At 35.4% G+C, this 21,543-nt stretch overlaps 1 protein-coding gene across 1 annotated transcript in view; it reads left to right on the plus strand.

Moving 5' to 3' along the window:
• The window catches only part of CCDC178 (coiled-coil domain containing 178), a 346,874-nt gene that overhangs the window by 124,013 nt on the left and 201,318 nt on the right, over positions 1–21,543 (plus strand). The window contains exon 17 of the mRNA XM_081802535.1: positions 742–901. Within this exon, the coding sequence (XP_081658661.1) occupies positions 742–901 (160 nt within the window). The remainder of the gene's footprint in view (positions 1–741; positions 902–21,543) is intronic.

The raw sequence follows: 21,543 nt of genomic DNA on the forward strand, positions 1-21,543 counted from the left end.
TGTTTTAACCACTTTTTGATGCTTTTTCTATTAGTGTTGTTCCTTATTTAAATAAAAATCATTTAACCTCTGTGTCAGTATATACTTAGTTACAAATGACAAAATACACACACATGTACACAAACAAAGGTATTCACACAACAGCTTAAACTGAACAATAGGGAAATGTGTCCTCCTATATAACAGCAACCCTTGGGTAGGGTAAGCTGCAGAGTTGGTTGATATTAGTGAATCAGCAGCTCAACACTAGGTACTCATTTTTTTCTCTCTCCACTACATCCATTGTCATCAAGTTTGAAAACATGACTCATTTACATTTAGTGGATATTGAGTCTTTCTACATGGAATTAGGCCCTTGTCTTTCATCTTATTAGGCTATATTAATATATATGTTCACTCCTAAATAATTAACCATATGCTAATTGGCTTAATCTAATTGGAATATATCTTTGGTGTTATATGCTGCATGGAGGGAGGGGTTCTTTTAGAATGACAACAAAATAGAAGCACGCTGGGTAGGCAACCAAGAGAATCCACTAAATTTCTCCAGAGATTTTCTTCCAACTGAATCATTTAGAAGTAGCTCTATGGAGGTAGGCCTATGGAAAGGATTGGGGAATTTTTCCAAAGCCATTCAGTTCTAAGACTTTTAAATATTGGCTCTTTTAAAATGTATCACAAATGTATTTTAAAAAATAAAATATGAATTGATTAGTTGCAAATACAATTCTTTCTTCATAGAAATGAATTTTTAACCATGAGATATAAAAGGGAGCATGCACAAGCTGTATTTGATCATCTCGTAAGTGAGAAAAAAATCTATGAAGAGAGACTCTATGAGGAAGAACAGAGATATCGAACACTCATTACCATGAGGCAAAAAACTCTGGCAGATATTAAAGTGAGTATTATTTTTATACTGTCTTAGAATGAAAGAAATATAGTGATAGTCAAAATAGCAGCTAGTCTGAGGCACTCATTTTTCATCTTGAAGTAGCAAAGGTTTAAATTCTAAAAACTTAAAAACTTTTAAAGATATATGTAATATCATAGTGTATTTTTATAAGCTATTTTTAATCCTGATGTTTATATATCCAATTATTATATATATTCATATACTCAATTACTTTTTTCCTTTTTACATTTTCAAAGACATTGTTTAATTCATTTTAAAAAATGGAGCAAATATACATTAAACAAACAAGTGTGTCAGTGAATGAACATACCATCTATAGTGCTATTTCTGTGATCCTTCCTATAGAAAAGTATTAATAAAGGAACAATAATTTTATTAATAATGCTAACTAATATTCTTCCATTTTAAATATGGCCATCACATAGAAAAAGGGTATTTTGGGAGGAGGGGGCCTAAAAATATGCAAATAATTGGTGCCATCTAGTGGCAATAAATGATGCCTCCTCTTGGAGAGGTTCCTGAAACATTGATGGCTAAATCTCAAGATTTGTGATATATGAATGGACTAGGGAGGCTTAGACTCAAATGCACCCCTCAAAAAGAGAAGGCTTAAGTTATTTACTGATTTAAGCATCATTCTCTGCCTCATATTTTATCACAGCAGTAGGATTAGCTGTTTGAATTCAACCACATTTTCCAATCGTACTGGTGCTGAGAACACAGTGGGATCTCAATAATCATTTATTGACTGGCATTTCAGCACTTTAATGGAACAATAATAATTAGTGAAATGGCAAAATATGGTCAGCAGGAGAGAGACAAAGAAAAAATCCTGTATAACTAGCCTCTCAGAAATGGAGATTTGTATTTTTTTCATCCAAAATCTTGTCTCTGCCATCCCATTCTGAAATGTACTTACCTCCAGCCACTTGTCACATCACATGGTTTTGTAGTACGAGTCTCTATCTTGTTTTGCTCATTCGTTTTTACTTGTTTGTTGTCTGCCTGCATCTTGCAATACTAACGTATTGTCAGTGAGGACAGGAGATTTTCTGTCACATTCTTTGTATCCTAAAAGCTCAGAACTGTGTCTGTCACAAGGGAGGCACTCAGTGAATAGTCACTGAATGACTGAATGAATAAATGGATGAACATATGCTTTTTTGGTAATTTTGCTGCCCACATGCATGATAATGCCTGAAAGCAGGAGCATTTCAGAGATACTTTCCATACTGCGCCAGCCTGATACTTTAGTTGAATACTTATGTTGTATGCAAAAGCTGAATCTGTCCCTTTCTTTCTCTTTCTCATTCTCCCTCTCTCCTTGATAATGCATGAGAAATTTGCCATCTAGTCTGTTCTCTCTAGATGAAAATTATTACATTGTCTATTGCTTTCTAGCAATTAAGGATTCTGCTAAATATCTGAATAATACTTCTCAAGTAATCTTCAATTTATATGAAATTGTCTCTTATAAGCTCTTGGATAGCTCTTTGTTATGCATTTACCCTATGTGACCAGAAGCATAGAGTTTGAACAGGCATAGTTTAGATGTGATTTATCTCATCATTAGTGACACTCTTTATGATTATGATCAGTTTTTGGCATTAAATAGTGGAAAGACAATGTGATTTTTCATAAAACTATTCTCATCCCTGTTTAGAAATTGGATGAGATAAAAATTTGTAAATATGTATGTAATATGAAGCATTCTCATAAAGAAACAAGTTTCATTAGGCATCATTATAGATGTGGTATTACTAATCTGGAGTGTCCCCTCTGGGCAAAGGAATTGATCACAATTATGGATCATCTGAAGGAATTGTTTAATAAAAGACTATAAAGGCCACAGTACAAATAACTGGGGATGTAGGAAAACATGCCATAGAATTAGAAATACAAACAGCCAATAAAATGGTTTAAGAAAAAAATATATACAGACTTCAGATAGCATACAATGTAGTTCTGGAGTTAAAATCTACCTTTTTTGGCCCCACATCGGGCTCCCTGCTTGGCAGGAAGCCTGCTTCTCCCTCTCCCGCTCCCCCTGCTTGTGTTCCCTCTCTTGCTGTCTCTCTCTCTCTGTCAAATAAATAAAATCTTTAAAAAAAAAAAAAAAATCTACCTTTTTTGGTAGGTAGTTCCATATCAGATATCTTTAAATGGAAGATTTTTTAAATGTTAAATGGAGTTTTTATTAACTGCCTATAATTTGCAAATGCAATTAAGATTAAAATTTCAGTATAGCATATTCATCAAAGTACTATAGCTCTAGTTACTGATCTTCCTTTTTTGTTACTGGAAAGATCCAAACAAAACTGGAGTTTCAGGTATTTTAATCTATTATTAACCATCCTCAGAAGTCCCACTGCCTTTCTATGTCAGTGCCTTTCTCTATTGCTCTTTCTATATCCTTGTTCTTCTTCCTATAATTTAGGGTATGATATGAGAAGGGTATAATGGATTACATTGGATCTTTGGCAGACAGAACAATTTCCAAATTGAGTCTGAAAAACACAATCTCCCAATATTTTGTAGAATTTATTAGTTTTTATTTGGCTTCATATTTATATTTCACTCTCAGGAAATACTTACAATAGTCCCATATTTGGCTATTAAATCATTTCTTGACCATTTCATGTGGAAAATTCTTAGCTTAATACAGAGGCAGTGATTCACTGCCTCATTAGACAGCCAGGTACAGCAATAGTAAAAATCAGAAACAAATTTAATCTCTGAACTAATTTTAAAGATTATTAGAATTTTAAAAATAATTCTCCTATTGTCCACTCATCACTTCATTCACACAACTAGTTCAGGGCACTCAGTGTTGGATGACCAAAACCCTAGCCTCAATTTTAAAGATGCAATCAGCAGAAAGATGGAAGATGTGAAAAACAAACTTGAATTTAGTAACAATGCACAAATTACATACAATAAATTTTGTCGCTGGCCCAGTGACCTGATACATTAGGTATGATTAAAATAAAATAAAAGCCATTACGTATTCTGTGATCTTAATAGTGGGAAATGTATGTGTGAAAAACCTGGAAACATTTAGAACTGAGCAGTGAACCTCCTAGGCAAGAATAATTTGCCTTAATGTTAATTTTCTTGCCACGAAAAGATTTTAAAATAACATGAAATTTTTAAAAATTAGGAACATGGTTTGCATAATATTTTTAACAATTCTGATAGGATTAAGCATTAATCACATGTAATAATATTAATTCGGTTCATCATATTGCTTTTTTAAAGCAACTTATTCAAATCATTCCTCAACATTTTAATCTGAAGACTGGTAGCAAAAGCGTGCTAGTTTTATACTGGGGAACCCTTCAAGTTTTTGCACAGACCCAGTGCTGCAATGATCGTAGGTACTTAGAAATCAGGAGAGAGTAACACTAGAATGTGAAGGAAAGTTGTAGCATGGGTATAAGTGATTCCCAAATATAAATTTCATGTATTTTGGATGTTTACTTAGAGCATGATCTGTTAAACAAGGAAGAAGCCTCTCTTCTTTTTGCATCTCTCTCCAGCATCATGTTACATCTTGCAGATATGTCCCAGAATTTCTACTAACACTACATTAAAGCACTATATATGAAGTTTGAATAGGCTTTTTATTTTTTGAACTAGCAACCAATCACCATTTTAGCTTTTTTCCCCCAAACTACCTAGAGGCATCTATTAAAATCACTTGGCCATAATCCATTTCAGTTTTTATGTACATTGGTATTTTTTTACATTATTGCGATAATACTCTATGAACACACTTTGGATGTTATGCTTTTTCCAGGTAACATTAATTTCCTAGTGGGACTGCCACTTTTGAAATTCCTCTCCCCTCCCCACTGCAGAGTAATAGCATAAATATATGATTATTCTCTTTTAGTCAATTAAAGTCATTATAGTATGAGTTTCCAAACATCAGATTGCATTCTTAAGTATACCTAATTGGTTATGCTTTATTAAAATTGTAATACATTACTGGATTCAATTTGCAACCATTTAATGCTGAATATCTATTGGTCTATAGTTCTTCTATTTTGTACTTTGTTCAAGATATTGGTATCAGAGATTTACAACAGTTTTTAAATCAAATAAGAAGGTTTTCTTTTTTTTTTTCTTTGTTAAATAGCATAACACATTTCAGTTCCTTAAAGTTTTTAGAAATTCTCCCATGATACTATCAAGATATGTGAGGAGTTAGAGATTTTGCCTCACTTGCAAGCTAACAAGTTAGCCTGCCATAGTTTCACAGATGCTGGGAGAAGGCATGAAACTCCTGAATGAGAAGCAGAGATTTTATTATGTCCTACACAACAGCAGTGGGAACTTCATGTTTGCATAGGTTCACCTTGTCTTCAGGTCTCCTGGGATAATGGGAAAGTGGTCAGATGGATGCTACATACACAAGGAATTTTTATTGCAGCTGATGAACTTGGAATGTAGGAAAGCCCCAGTTTTTTATGGAAGCTTCTAGCAAATGTGCCCAGCCTTTGCCCCAGAAGTCATTACATTTGCTATGCAATCTTGAAAAGGAGGTTCTGGATAAAAGTTGTCATAAGTGTATAAACATGGTGGTAAATGCCCCCAATATATATATATATATAGAGAGAGAGAGAGAGAGAGAGAGCGCTTGACCTTGACTCTTTTCTGAAGAAAAACATTTTAAAATTTATTCAGTTTATTCTTTGGTTTTTGCATGATTAATGTTTTCTAATTCTTGAGTCAATATGGTAAAGCTATATTTTTCTAGAAAAGATGATTTTAACGAGGTTTTCAAATTTATTATCAAGTTGTATGAAATATATATTTTTTCATTTCTTCTGCTTCTGTCGTTATATTCTTTTCTCATGCACCAGACTTTTTTTTCTTTTCCTTGATTGACCCTGTTAAATTTTTCCCTCATAGTTGTTTTTCCACACACTACAAATTCTGATTTATTCACGATGATCATTTTTGTTCTCTGGGTCATTAGTTTTAGCTTTTTCTTTGTTAACTATTCTTTCTGACTGATTTTTATAATTTTATTTTGTTTCTTTCTCCTTTTTTAAGCAAATTGAGTTGAATACTTTAGTTTTTTCTTTCTCACTTACAATGAAAAGCAAACTTGAAAAATGACCAAGTAGTCTCTGAATGCAATTTTGGCAGTTTTAATATGTTGCACTCTTTGATATTGGTCTTGGCAATGATTTCTCTTGCATATGAACACCAAAAGCACATGAAACAAATGCAAAAATAAACAATTAGAACTACAGCTAAATGAAAAGCTTCTCCAGAGAGAAAGAAATAATGAATAAATTGAAAAGACAGCCTACTAAATGGCAGAAAATATTTGCAAACTATATCTCTGATAAGGGGTTAATATTGAAAATAGATAAGTAACTCATACAACTCAATGGCAAAAAAAGAAAAAAAAAACAGAAATAATCCAATTAAAAATGGGCAAAGGACCAAATAGACATTTTTCCAAAGAAGTATACAGATGGCCAACAGAGAAATGAAAAGGTGCTCAACATCACAAATCATCAGGAAAATGCAAATTAAAACCACAATGAGATATCATCTCTTACCTGTTACGGTGGCATTTATCAAAAACACAAGGGATAACAAGTATTGCTAAGGATGTGAAGGAAAGGGAAAGCTATATATTGTTAATGGGAATGTAAATTGGTACAGCCATTTGGAAAACATTGTGGAGATTTTTTTAAAAAATTAAAAACAAATCCATTAATTCAGCCATCTCATTTCTAGGTATAAATCTGAAGGAGACAATCAGTATCCAAAAGAGATATCTGCACTGTCATGTTCATTGCTGCATTATTCACAGTAGTCAACATATGGAAACAATCTAAGTGTCTGTCAATGTATGAATGGATAAAAAAGTTATGAATAGATAGATAGATAGATAGATAGATAGATAGATAGATATTCATTCCATATATAATGCAATATTTTTCAGTCATGAGACAGAATGAAATCTTGCCATTTGCAATAAGATAGATAAACCTAGGGGACACTATGCTAAGTGAAATAAGGCAGACAAAGAAAGACAAATACTATGTGATCTCACTTATTTGTGGAATCTAAAAAAAAAAAAAGTTGAACTCAGAGCTTGTAGAATGGTGGTTATGTGGGGCCAGGGGGATGGGTAAAATGGGGGAGATGCTGGTCAAAGGGTACAAACCTTATGTTATAAGATGAGTAAGTTCTGGAGATCTAATGTATTGAATGGTAACTATAGGTAATAATTTATTGTATACTTGAAATTTGCTAGGAGAGTATAGATCTTAAACATTCTTACCATATACACACACAAAAAGATAATTACATGAGATGATGGTTGTTTTACTTAACCTGATTGTGGTAATCATTTCACTATATAAACATATATCAAATCATCACATTGCACATTTTAAATATATACAGTTTTATTTATCAACTAAACTTCAACAAAGCTAGAGAAAAATGAATTTTTGTTAAAAGGTTTTGTTTAATTTGCATGGAATTATCAAACAGGATCACTGCAACTTTTGCTTCATAGATAATTTCTGAGCAAATAAATGTTTAGTTCAACATGAATTAATTTGTGGGTTTTGCTTTATATATTTCTAGGTCATGTTATTCAGTGCATAGAGACTCACAATTATTAAATGACCATTTTGATCATATTTTTTAATATAATGACAATTTTCTCCTATGTATTGTTTTAGAGCTAATATCAACACCTGGTCTTTTTGTTAGACTAACCCCTAATTTTGCACTTTATTATTAAGTATTCTGGCTTATTTTTTAGATGTGTATTTGTAACCTTTATAGAGCAATATTTAGGATAATTTTGCTTTTCAATCCATTCTGCTTTAGTAATTTATATGATTAGTTTTATTGGTTCTTGCTTCTGTCATCTTGCTTAATGCTTTCTACTTTTGCCATTATTATTTTTTTGGCATATTGACTGTTGTGGTTTGATTTTATTGCTTTTAATAATGTAAAGTGGAGACATTCTAATTTTAATTATATCACTTTCAAATTTCCATCTAAATGTGTTCATATATTAGTAATGCAGATAAACATTGAAAGATAAAGCTGAGAATATAGGTTCGGGTTATATCGTGAAGACCCACTTGAAAAGTTTATACTTAATTTGTAAAGTAGTGGGAGGCATGAGGAATTTTCAGTACTTCCATGCAACACCTGATGCTCATCACAAGTGCACTCCTTAATCCCCATCACCTATTTAACCCATCGCCCCACCCATCTCCCTTCTAGTAACCATCAGTGTATTCTCTGTAGTTAAGAGTCTTTCTTGGTTTGCCCTCTGTTTCTTTCTCTTTATTTTCCCCATTTCTTAAATTCCACATGAGTGAAATCATATGGTATTTGTCTTTCTCTGACTGACTTCACTTAGAATAATACTCTCTAGCTCCATCCAAGTTCCTGCAAATGGCAAGAATTCATTTTTTATATGGCTGAGTAATATTTCCACTGCTCTGTTGTCCACCTTGGTGTGGTGCTAATGGGCCAAAGTTGGACTGAGACACACAATGCTGTATATATATACCAAAAATTTTTCCCCTCAGATCTAGGGTTAAGGTTCAGTTTAGAGCCAGGGTGAGGGTATGTGCCTATTATCCTGCAGTTCAGAGACCTCTCCAGGAAGATTAATTTAGGGTTAGGGCTATGGTTAGGGTTAAGGTTAGGGTTAAGGTTAAGGGTTAGTGGTTAGAGGTTAGGAACTAGGGTTGGGATTAGGTTTAGAGCTAAGGTTAAGAATTCTGGATAATTTTTTTTTAATATAGGAAGACCTTAATAATTATTTGGTTAGATGGTGAGAAAAATGATCAAAATATATATCAAGTTTTTACTTTGACAACAGAATGGTTAGTGATGTCAGCATCAAAAAACAGGGACTGAGGAGTAGGTTGGAAATTGGATTCAATCAAATTTGAGATACCTTTGAAGGAGCTACATGGATTCCAGTGCCCACTGAATGTAAGAATCTGGAACTGAAGGAACAAGAGTTTGAACAAAGGTATAGTTGTAGAAGCTGTAAGCATATATATTGCATCAGAGGCTTCAGGAAATATTTCATAATACTAAGAATATTGAGAAAAAAGATCAAGACACACTCCTGGTTGGATGATTATGATATGAAGAAAGAAGCAAAAGGCAGAGATTATAGTCAGAAAGTGAGACATAAGAGTTTAAAACTTCAGCTGTGGTGTCATTCTAGATCATAACAAAGTCAGAAGGGTGTCCATGGGTATGAATTGTTAATGGGACGTAGAATTGAAGTTAACTAGATTTGAGTAAGTCCATAAACTCTAAGATTAAAATGTTGGATAAGTTATCCAGATAGATACTGAAGTAAAACATGGTGGAACAAAGGTAGACAGGGAGAGAAGATTGAGTCACATGGGCTAAAGTCTTTCCTTAGTGTGGGAAAATGACTAGAAAATCATTAAATGACAGTGCAGTACGGTAAAAGTTTTATATTCTTTAGGATATAGGATTGTATTCTTTAGGACAAAAGATTATATTCTTTCTTTAATCAATATAAAACTCAAAGAGTATTTTTACATAAGCATGGAGAAATAATGGTTTGGAAGCAATAATGGAAAACTAGGATTATGCTAACTACAACCAGACCCTCTAATATATAGGACCTTGAGAAATTAATATTCTTTAATTCAGACCCAGATTTAGATAATGCAAACAGTTTTATTCACTATTATATGATGAGAATGAAGTGCACTCGCGCTTGTTTACCAATGAATAGCACTTCCAGAGTTCACTTTGGAAAGGTTTAGACTGGGATAATGGTTCAGTACAATTATTAAGTATATATTGAGTTCCTACATAAAATGCACTATTCTAGATGCTGAGGATTATTGGAATAAAGCACAGTCTTCAACTCTGAGAAGCATACCAGCTTCACAGAGGAGAGAGAATCATAGCTTTATTTTAACAGGTTTTGCTAACTAGAGAGAATCAAAGGAAGAGAGACTTAAAATACAACCTGTAAATATTGTCAACTTTCCTATCCTTACCAAATTTTTTTTAAAGAGGGAAAGTGAATTGATGAGACCACTAAGACTTGATATGGTATTGTTTCCACCTATGCCATTAATAAGGCATCAACAGAATACATTATATCTTATAAGTTATTATATATGAAATAATTATATATTAGTGTCTATAATCCAGAATTTGTTTGAAAGTGTCACTTATATAATGGCTAAGCAGTACTGAATAGCATGGTACATTATTTTTTATTTTGGTTGTACATATAATTAAAAGAACCTCCAATTGTCCTGTCCATTTTCTTTTAAATTGTATGAATTTTACTTCAGTTGTTACCTTCAGGAAGGTCACCTCATCTTGCTTTCAGAAAAAATGAACTTAATGTTGCATAAATATCTATAGGGTTATAATATTCATAAGGATAGATCTTAGCCTTAAGTACTCCACCACAGCCAGGAAATTTTTTTCAGTTACTAAGAGATTCTAGTCTGTTCCTATTTCTCTAAGCTTTTCAGGGGAGATAGAGATAGAGACAGGAAGATAGACCAGGTGGGGAGGGGAGAGAGGGGAAGAAAGAGAAAGAGACTAGCTATCACTCTGTCTTTAGTGAGGTATTAGTGGCTTTCTGTTTTAAGTATCAGCACCATGAACTCTCTCTTAAACTTAGGTGATATTCTGACAAATATCACAGATGTGACTTGTACAGTGTCCTGTGGGGAGCATTGTTAACATTACCCAAATAGCTCTCCCACTGTCTGATTTATCTGCTTTTAGAAAACATGTATACCTGACCTCCTGAGGGAGCTGCATATCTCAAATTTGGGTGCCATGATAATAATAACAGTTTGAGAGAAAATGAAATAGGCTATAAAGAGAAAGGAAATGGAATATATAAACTAGTGTACAGTGTCATGTTCATTTTCAGTACTATATAAAATAATGAAAATGTTTTTCGATAGCCTTTGTTGATTTTTATAATGTGAAACACCCTTTATAGAAAAAGACAATGAATGAACAAAACAAAACAAAAAATTAGTAAAAATATTTTTAGCTTTTGGCTCAAATTTATGCATTGTTTTCCAAAAGTTTAGATTAGAACTGAATTCTGAAATAGAAGAGCTTTAAGATAAATGTGTTAATTTCCAACTTTGGCAACTCTTATGTTGCTCTTTCTGGGTTCAAGTACAAGGATGATCTTGTTGACAAAGCAATTCAGTATGGTAGGCAGCAAAGGTTTTGGTTTTTTAATTTTACAGTTGCATTTGGGGAACTTTAAAATATAGAGACATTAGCAAGACTTTCTCATAATCACTTAGCTTTTAAGTGGCACATCTTGGATTAAAATGGTTAGCCTAGTTTCAAGTACCCTTACCGCCAAATATACTGAAACCCCCCCATAAACAGTAAAGCAGCAGGATATGATTACTACTTATCACTAGTCCTGGGTAGCCTTACAGTGATCATTGTTCTTTGGGTCCTAAGATAAAATAAGAAAATTAAAGTCCAGTTGTGCTTACAGTAACTTGAATAATTAAGTGTTTTTCTGAAGTTGAAAGGTAGACGAAATACAAACAAAACATATCAAGGCTTTCTCTAAGTGTTCATTAGTAAATGAGGTTTATATTCACCAGGAACTTTTCCCTATTACAATATCATAACCACTATTTGTGTGATGGGAGACAGGCAAGTTGTATATGTTGGGAAGGGGATATTGTTAGGAGTGATGAGGTAAGAGAACACAGCACCATAATTTGCAGGTGGGCACACCAAAGCTTGTACACAGAGTACACAGCCCACACAAAGGATGCCTCTGGCTCTGAAACAATTGGAGAGTTCTTGCCAGGCTACCATCTCAGGGGCACTGCAGAGACAGCAGACTGAAACACACCCCCCCAGTCTTCCTGTGAAAAAGGCCTATCCACTTGACTTGGAGCTTCAGCCTGTGGGCTACCATACATCTAGAAGCTATAGAAGTGCTCTCAGAGAATGTAGGCCAGCGGATATCATGTTTGAGCTCTTACTTGGCCTTGCTACAGCTCATTGGTACATCCCAGAAAGGAGCTCATACACCCATCTGGAGCCCAGCATTTTGCAACTGTCACTAATGGAACACCTCCAGATCACTTGGTCTTGGAGGCCAGCAGGTTGTGGTCCCACAGGACAAGAGCTGCTGCCTGAGGCTATAGCTTTCAGTCAGCCTGAAACTAGGTGTTGACTGAGATCCCTCCCTCTGGAATAGGTCTTGGCACAGCTCAACAGTGGAACTACCAAGAAAAAATCAGGCTGCTTAGACAATCACAAAGGTTTGAAGGTGACCATGAGCTAGAACAAGGTGAAATGATAGGGTTTATCTCCTATACAAGGCCACTCCTGCAAAACTAGGAGAGATAGCTGTTTTGCCTAATACATAGAAACAAGTACAGAGACTCAAGAAAAATAAGAGGAATTGTTGCAAATGAAAGAACAAGATAAAACCCCAGAAAAAAAAAATCTTAATGAAATGAATATGAATAAATGAATTTATCTGATAAAGAACTCAAAGTAATGGTCATATAGACGCTCACCAAAATAGGGGAAGAGGGGCGCCTGGGTGGCTCAGTTGTTAAACATCTGCCTTCAGCTCAGGTCATGATCCCAGGGTCCTGGGATCAAGCCCCGCATTGGGCTCCCTGCTTGCCCTGCTTCTCCCTTTCCCACTCCCCCTGCTTGTGTTCCCTCTCTCGCTGTGTCTCTCTCTGTCAAATAAATAAATAAAATCTTTTAAAAAAAACAAAATCAGGAGAAGAATGGATGAGAGAGACCTTCAACAAAGCAGATAGCAAATATAACAAAGTACTGAACAGAAATCATAGAACTGAAGAATACAATAACTGAACTGAGAAACCCACTAGAAAGATTGAATAGCCGATGAGAGAAACCAAAGAAAGGATCAGTAAACACTAAGACAGGGAAGGAGGGCTCACCCAAAACAGTGCAGCAAAAAGAGAAAAAAAATTAAAATTCAAGATAGCTTAAGGCCTAATTAGACAACATTAAGCAGAATAACATTCACGTTATAGGGGTCCCAGAAGGAGAACAAAAGAAAGAAGCAGAAAACTAAGTTGAAGAAATAGTGGCTAAAAACTTCCCTAATCTGGGAATGGAAACAGACATTCAGATCTAAGAAGCCCTGTGTTCTGAACAAAAGATTTACGGAAGCCGTATTCTCAGTTTTGAAGGAGAAAAACACTTTCTTGATATTATAAAAATCTAATAGAGACACAAAGAAGAAAAGGGAAATCTGCACATAGATGAGGGCAATAGTAAGCAGTAAAGGAAAATATGACAGGGTCATATCAAATTGGGTACTTACAACATCCAACCTCATTAGCCAGGTTGGAGATCTGATTAAGAGACCTGGGTGGAGCATCTTCCCCTCAGGTGAGACTTCCAACTGACCATCTCCACAGGGCTTCATTCATAGGGCAAACGACAGGGTCTGAAGTTAAACATTTGTTTGCCTACATGCAGTTTGGAGTGAGCTGCATTCCTATGTTATCTTTACATATTCAAGGAGTGTGGGCTAGGTGTGCTTGCCTTCCGTCCCAGATTCCATTCTGGGGGGCAAGCCCAGCCTGGAGCTAAGAGGGGATCTAAGGCAAGATTAGAGCTCTTGGAGTCCAGACCAAAAGGGCTAATTCTGACCTGGAGGGTCAACTAATCAGGTTCCCAAAGTCACTAATGCAGCCCAAGTCTCACAAACAACATTCTGTAGCCTGCCTGTGTAAGTGCATGTCAGGGTGGTTTGTTATGCGGGACAAAGCACAGAAACCTCCATCCGTACAATACACCCTGAGAGTTCTAAACAAGAAGAATTCAAAGAGACCCATGCCAAGACACATTATAATTAAAATGTCAAAAGTTAAGAATAAAAAAAGTATCTTTAAAGCAGCAATAGAGGAATGCCTGGCTGGCTCACTTGGTAGAGCATTCAACTCTTGACTTGGGGTTGTGGGTTTGAGACCCACGTTGGGTGCAGAGATTACTTAAAAAAATAAAATCTTTAAAAAAAAGCAAGAGTAGGGCGTCTGGGTGGCTCAGTTGGTTAAGCGACTGCCTTCGGCTCAGGTCATGATCCTGGAGTCCCAGGATCGAGTCCCACATCGGGCTCCCTGCTCGGCAGGGGGTCTGCTTCTCCCTCTGCCCTCTTCCCTCTCGTGGTCTCTGTCTCTCATTCTCTCTCTCTCAAATAAATAAATAAAATCTTAAAAAAAAATAAATAAAAAAATTAAAAAATAAAAAAAAGCAAGAGTAAAACAACTTGTTATAAAAAAGAGAACCCCCATAAAGCTAACAGCAGTTTTATCAGCAAAAATTTTGCAGGCCAGAAGAGAGTGACATGATGTATTCAAAGTGCTGGAAGGAAAAAAATTCCAACCAATAATACTCAAAGTAATCTACAGATTCAGTGCAGTCCCTATCAAAATTCCAATGACATTTTTCATAGAAATAGAACAAACAATCCTAAAATTTTATGGAAACATAAAAGATTCTGAATAGCCAAAGCAATCCTGAGAAAGAACAAAGCTGGAGGCAATCCCTGATTTTAAACTATATTACAAAGCTATAGTAATTAAAACAGTATCCTATTGGTATAAAAACAAGCACATAGATTAATATAACAGAATAGAGAGCCCAAACATAAACCCCCATATATACTGTCAATTTATGACGTAGGAGGCAAGAATATGTAATGGGGAAAGAAAGTCTGTTCAATAGATGGTGTTGGGAAAATGGGACAGCCACTTACAAAAGATTGAAACTGGATCACTGTCTTACACCATTTATAAAAATTGACTCAAAATGGATTAAAGACTTGAATGTAAGACCAGAAGCCATAAAATTTCTAGAAGAAAGCATAGGTGGTAAGCATGTTGACATTGGTCTTAGCAATATGTTTTTTGGATATGATTCCAGAATCAATGGCAACTAGGGCAAAAATAAACAAATGGAATTATATCAAACTAAAAAGCTCCTGCATAGTGAAGGAAACCATCAACAAAATAAAATAACACCTACTGAATGGGAGAAGATATTTGCACATCATATATCCAATAAGGGGTTAATATTCAAAATATATAAATAACTCCTATAACTCAATAGCAAAAAAATCAATCCAATTAAAAATGGGCAGGGGACATGAATACATATTTTTCCAAAGAAGACATACAGATGGCTAACAGACATATGAAAAGATGTTCAGGATCACTAATCATCAGGGAAATGCAAATCTAAACCACAATGAGATACCACTTCATACCTGTCAGAATGGCTATTATCAAAAAGACAAAATATAACATGTTGGTAAGGCTGTGGAGGAAAGGGAATCCTTGTGCAGTTTTGGTAGGAATGAAAATTGATGTAGTCACTATGGAAAACAGCAACAATTTTGGAGGTTTCAAAAATTAATAATAGAATATCATTATATATATATATATGATCCAGCAGTTCCACTTCTGGGTATTTATCCAAAAAAAAATGAAAACATAATTTGAATGGTATATGCACCCCTATTGCAACATTACTTACAATAGCCAAGATATGGAAACAACCTAAATGTCTATCAATGGATGAATGGATAAAAAAGACATGTTATCTTGCTGTTGCAACAGCATGGATGGACCTTGAATATTATAAGTGAAATAAGTCATCATATGATTGCACTTATATCTGGAATCTAAACAAAACAAAACTCATAGATACAGAGAACAGATTGGTGGTTGCCAGAGGGTAAGAATGTTGGGGGATGAGCAAAATGGGTAAAGGACATCAAGAGGTACAAACTTAACAAAAAAGTAATTCTTGGGGAAGAAAGGTACAGCATGGATACTATAGTCAATAATATTGTATTGCAAATTTGAAAGTTGCTAAGAAAATAAGTCAAAAGTTCTTATCACAAGAAAAAAATGTTGTAAGTTTATATGGTGACAGATGGTAAATAGACAATGTGGTGATCATTTTGCAATGTATATAAATATCAAATCATTATGTTGCATGCCTAAAATTAATATAATGTATCTCAATTATACTTCAATAAAATAACTCCCTTGATGCAGAAATAAAATAAAACAGGTTCATTTGCTAAAAACAAAAAAAAGATTTATAAGGATATTTGGGGAGAGTCACATAACAAACATAATTCCACTATAAATTCATGATCATTGCTCCCAAATGAGCTCTCTACACTCGTTCTCTAACCATAGACTTACTGGCCCTTCTGCTGACGCAACCAGAGTTCTTTTATCAGCAATAAAAAGAATGAAGTGCTGACACATGCTACAACATGGATGAACCTTGAAAATATCATGCTAAGTAAAAAAAGCCAGTCACAAAGGATCACATATTGTATGATTTCATTTATAGGCAAATCTATAGAAACAGAGAGTAGATTACTGGTTGTATGGGGCTGGGAGGTAGGATTGGAGTGGGAGGATGGGAGTGTGATGGCTAATGGGGGTGGGTTTTTTGGGGGGTAATGAAAATATTCTAAAACTAATTGTGATGATGGATGCAAAACTCTGTAAATACACTGCAAGCCACTGAATCATCCATTTTAAAATGGCACATAAATTGTATCTCAGTAAAGATATTAAAAAACAAAAAAACAAAGTTAATTACAAGTCATGCTTCTGATTCTCATGGTACAACTATTCCCCATACATACAACCAAAACATGCCAATAATTTGGCCAAAACAGGATGCACAAAGTCCATATCACTTTTTACATTGTTTTTGTACATTTAGCTAAGTAACACTCCCTATATACTATCCTATTATTTAAATACCAAAAAAAGGCTAACCACCATTAATATACATCTTATGTTAAATAGTAAGGGAAATGCATAGGGAAGAAAAAAGAAGATGTGTGTGTACACATATGTAAAATAAGTATATATGCATATATAATATACAAATATATTCATATAAAAACAAAGAAGAAATAAAATTACTATGTTCCTTGTTTCTGCAACATGATCATAGCTGGTATGTATAACTTTGTTCTTCTGCTACTTCTATTCTTTGCCCTCAGGAACCACCCCATCTCACCTGGGATGACCCAAACGTTTATTTCTATAGGATTTGTATCATTAGCTGTTCTGCCTGTGTTGGTTATAATTTTCCACTTACTTTTATCACAGGACATAGAAGTACTAAGTGACACCCCAGGGAAACTCCCACATTCTGTCTACTCCTCTTTGTTTGCATTGTATAGTAATGAGTCAGCTTCCTTTTCAGAGTCATGATAATTATCTTGGCCAGTCTTTCCTTGTTGATTCACTGGCATGAAAATTTCAACGTGACCACATGGAAGTTTCAACTTCCAGTTTAACAGAACCATCATTGTATTCTCTGAGAAATAGTTTCTCTTATTTCCACCTCTCAATACTTATACATTGTATTATTTTTTTTATTACTGTCATAACAAACTACCACAGACTAAGATGCTTAAAATAGCATCCATTTATTTTCTCACAGTTACATAGATGAAATGTCTGGCAAATTCTGCTGATATCAAGGTGCTGGCAGGATAGCATTCTTGACTGGAGACTCTGAGGGATAATATACCTCCAAGCTCATTCAGTTCGTGTTTTATTGGGGGTGAATTCAGTTTCTTGTGATGGTAAGACTGAAGTCTTTAGTGGCTGGCCATCAGCTGAGGCCCCTTTTAGCTCTTAGAGGCCTCCCCTGGGCTCTGGTCCTTGCACATGACTCCTATCTCAGAACCAGCAGGTGGACCAAATCCTTTTCACCTTTGGAATGTCTCTGACCTCCCCTTCTGACTCATCACTCCTGCTTTCCTTTCCTGCCTTCTGCTACTTTTAAAGTTTTAAAGTGTGATTACTTTGGGCTTGCTTGGGCAATCCAGGATAATCTCCCTATTAAGGGCAGATAATTAGTATCCTTAATTCCATTTGCAAAGTCCTTTCTCAGGTACCCAGATTAGTGTTTGATTGATGAGATGAGAATATTGTAGAAACATCTTTGAAATTTTGCCTACTCTAGCCATGACTCCTGTAGCATATATTGATTGCTGACTTAGAGCATATACTATGTCCTGGAAGACATTACCCTATCCTGAATGATGTTTACACTCAACTGGTACCTGAGTCCACAACTTTATTACTTTTTCTTTGTGGGTTTAGTGCTGTTATATGGTTCCTGCCACTTCAACATGCCTTCATCCCCAGTAAATTCAGGGATAACTGATTTTGGTTGCATTATTTTCCATGGTTGTCTTGGCTTACCAGGACTAACCACTCCAGAACTTTTTAAAAATGTTGACATTTTCTTCTTCACTGTAGTTCTCAAAGCCTGGGGAAGGGAGTGTTTTCTGGACCCTCCCAGAGAACATAGGTAGATATTGATAAGTAGGTCTCACACAATAAATTTACTTTCTCTAGTACTTTGGCTGCCTTTCTTAGTATGCCAAGGAAGTTATGGCATTCAACTTTATTTAGTATAGGCCAACTTTGAGTCCTAATTTTAGTTGACCCACCAAATAAATAGAATTTCCTTCATCTACTCAAGCTAACACTTTAAATTCAGAACTTCTCATTAGTGCAACTGTGTAAATAAATTTGGCCCAATCCAAGCATGTTTTTTCCACCTTGATCTAATACCTTTAGAATACATTCTTATGTATGTTCCTCATGTGTTTGTTTATAATATTGGCAAAATTCCACAGTCATTCTGATGTGTGTAGTAAATACTCATGGGTCATATTTTGTATCTGACTCCTGAGTCAACCCAGAACTTGAATCTGGTTATAATTCTAGAAGCAATCAGCTATGTTGGATTGTGGGTCTTAAGGAAATCAGCATTCCTCTGAAAGGCACTGATATTAAGAGAGGTCATTACAGGTTCTTCATATAAGAAGAAAGTAACCCTTTTGGATAGGAGAGGAAGGACTGCTTCTCTTGGCAAAGGAGGCTGCTAGTGAAGATAAGCTAGATGTAGAGCAGTGGAGAGGAATGGCAAGCTGTGTCTGTCTATCACTGTGTTTTTCCATCACTCTTCCCATCCTCTTTCCATCTGACTGCAGTAGCCTTCTAAAAGTTATGGTCAGGGGCACCTGGGTGGCTTAGTCGGTTAAGCATCTGGCTCTTGGTTTTGGCTCAGGTCATGATCTAATGGGTGGTGAGATTGAGCCCTGTGTCGGGCTCTGCACTCAGCGGAGAGTTTGCTTAGGGATTCTCTCCCTCTGTCTCTCTCTCTGTCTCTCTAAAATAAAAAAAATAAATCTTAAAAAACAAAAGTTATGGTCAGTACTTCACTTCCACCTTCCAAATCTGTCACCCATTCTTTCAATCACTCCTAAACTGGAGTTATGCAGGGAAGAGAGTTCTGGGAAACAGTTTCCAGGTTAACAAAACTGAAAATAACATAGTCCAGTAGGCAGTTCAAATCTTAGTCTCTGAGCAATTTTCCTCCTTCATAGACAAGGTAGATTCTCTTTCCCTCTTGAGAGTTTGCTGAAAGAAAAAACAACAGTCTCGGGGCGCCTGGGTGGCTCAGTTGGTTAAGCGACTGCCTTCGGCTCAGGTCATGATCCTGGAGTCCCGGGATCGAGTCCCGCATGGGGCTCCCTGCTCGGCAGGGAGTCTGCTTCTCCCTCTGACCCTCTTCCCTCTCGGGCTCTCTGTCTCTCATTCTCTCTCTCTCAAATAAATAAATAAAAATCTTTAAAGAAAGAAAAAAAAACAGTCTCCATACCCCATGGTGGAGCTAAGGACGGAAATTCAGGGAGAGGTTTTCTACTTGATGGAGCATCATACGGATCTATAGTCTTTAATCTCTACTATGTTCTAGTTTCAATTTTAATTTTTAACAGATTTAGAACATTGGTACTTTAAAAAAACCTTTGATCATGTTTGGTCACTACCCAGGTAAGAAAATACTTTCTCAGATTGCTAACACACATGCTATGGTCAGTGAAGTACCTACATCTCTGGACTACAGACAGAGGAAGTAGGCTAGGAATGGCTGTCACTATATATGATGACTTAGTTGAAATTTAGTGAAATGAATTAAATGAAAATAAGTTGCTATTTAAGATTAAAATAAAGAGCCAAAACTATATATATCTGCTCTTTTGCTTAGTCTAAGCCAACTCTTTGGATCGAAAATCAGGATAATTTCTTATGGAAAAATAGGGTGAAATGTAATTCTAAACAATTTGAATGGCAAACCAAGTTTTATTGTGTACATGTGAATGTGAGAGTACTAAGCATTTGGAAAAAGGTTTCAACTACGATAAATGTATTTAGCCTGAACTTAGTACAGTGCTTGACACATATTAGGCAATCAATAAATTCTTGGTAGAGGCATGACTGAATATGTGAAAGACGGAATCATTGTGGAAGGTCAAAGAGGAGCTCTATAATCCTGGATTTTTGTTGTTGTTGTTGTTGTTATTTTTGTTGTTGTTATTAGTGATGGCAGTGGTGCTATTGGCAGTGATTTTATTCGTTCAGACTTTACTCACTTTTTCCATCCAGGGATAGTCATTCTGGTGAACCATCAGGGCAGGAAAACAAAGTTGGGAACTACTGATTCAAAGATATTTTAAGATGATAATTTCTATGCAAGATTATCCTCAGAATTCACAATATAGAGCCCACTAAGTTCTCACTCTTCTTCCGGAGGGTATTCAAGATTTCCTTAAATTAAGTGGTTACTGATTCAGAACTTCTCCCTGTACTAAGTATATCTAAATTTCTCCTTGTTGTAAAATTTATAATGAGACATTATAATTTATAATGAGTCTTTTCTATATTTGTTTACTGGGATCTCCCTTTGTAATAACTTTCCACTTTAGGGCTTTATTATTATTTTCAAAAGGAGCTTTTTTTTTTTTAACTTCTAAGGGAGGGGATTTATTTCCCCACAGACTATAGTTTTATGCTATAGCTAATATAGGTCAGATAGTAGAAAAGATCACACATTTTGGAATATAATATTTGGGATGCTTATTTATTTTCATGTTTGCAAAGATTCAGATCAGTACAATGTTCTCTTACCCCTTTCATCCATATTCTTTTCTACATTCCCTTATGTGTCATAGACTTCTTTGCTTATTTGTTCTTTTAAGCAAGACTTTTCCTATCACACTGCTTACTCTGCAAGAGATTGGGGTTTTCCCTGCTTATTCATCCTTGGAGGTTTCCCTTTGTTTTTCCCACTCTCCCCTTCCTGTAGTAAATTGTGATGGAGGATGATCAAATCACTCTTTCTTAACTCCCTCTCAAATGATTTCTTCAAGCTGCAGTGTGCCTTTCTGGCATGGAGGGGCTAAGGAGTCATACATCCTGCACATTTAGCCCAGAAGATTTAGTGGGTATCTTTACAAGATTGCTGTTGTCTTACTTTAGGGAGAAAAGACTGTCCAGCTCTTTGCTTGGGTTTTTGCAGTCTGGTGTAGATGCAAATCAACCTTTCTGTTCTGCCTCACTTGAATGCAACTAGTTATGAGAGGCAGTAACACCACAGTGACCTGATTTCATTAAGTAACTGTGAGCAGGTTAAGTAAACCTGAATGATGGCCACACTGCTCCTTA

The sequence above is a fragment of the Leptonychotes weddellii genome, chromosome 13 (genome assembly GCF_054177405.1).
Source record: "Leptonychotes weddellii isolate Sample4059 chromosome 13, ASM5417740v2, whole genome shotgun sequence".
Taxonomy (NCBI): Eukaryota; Metazoa; Chordata; class Mammalia; order Carnivora; family Phocidae; genus Leptonychotes; species Leptonychotes weddellii.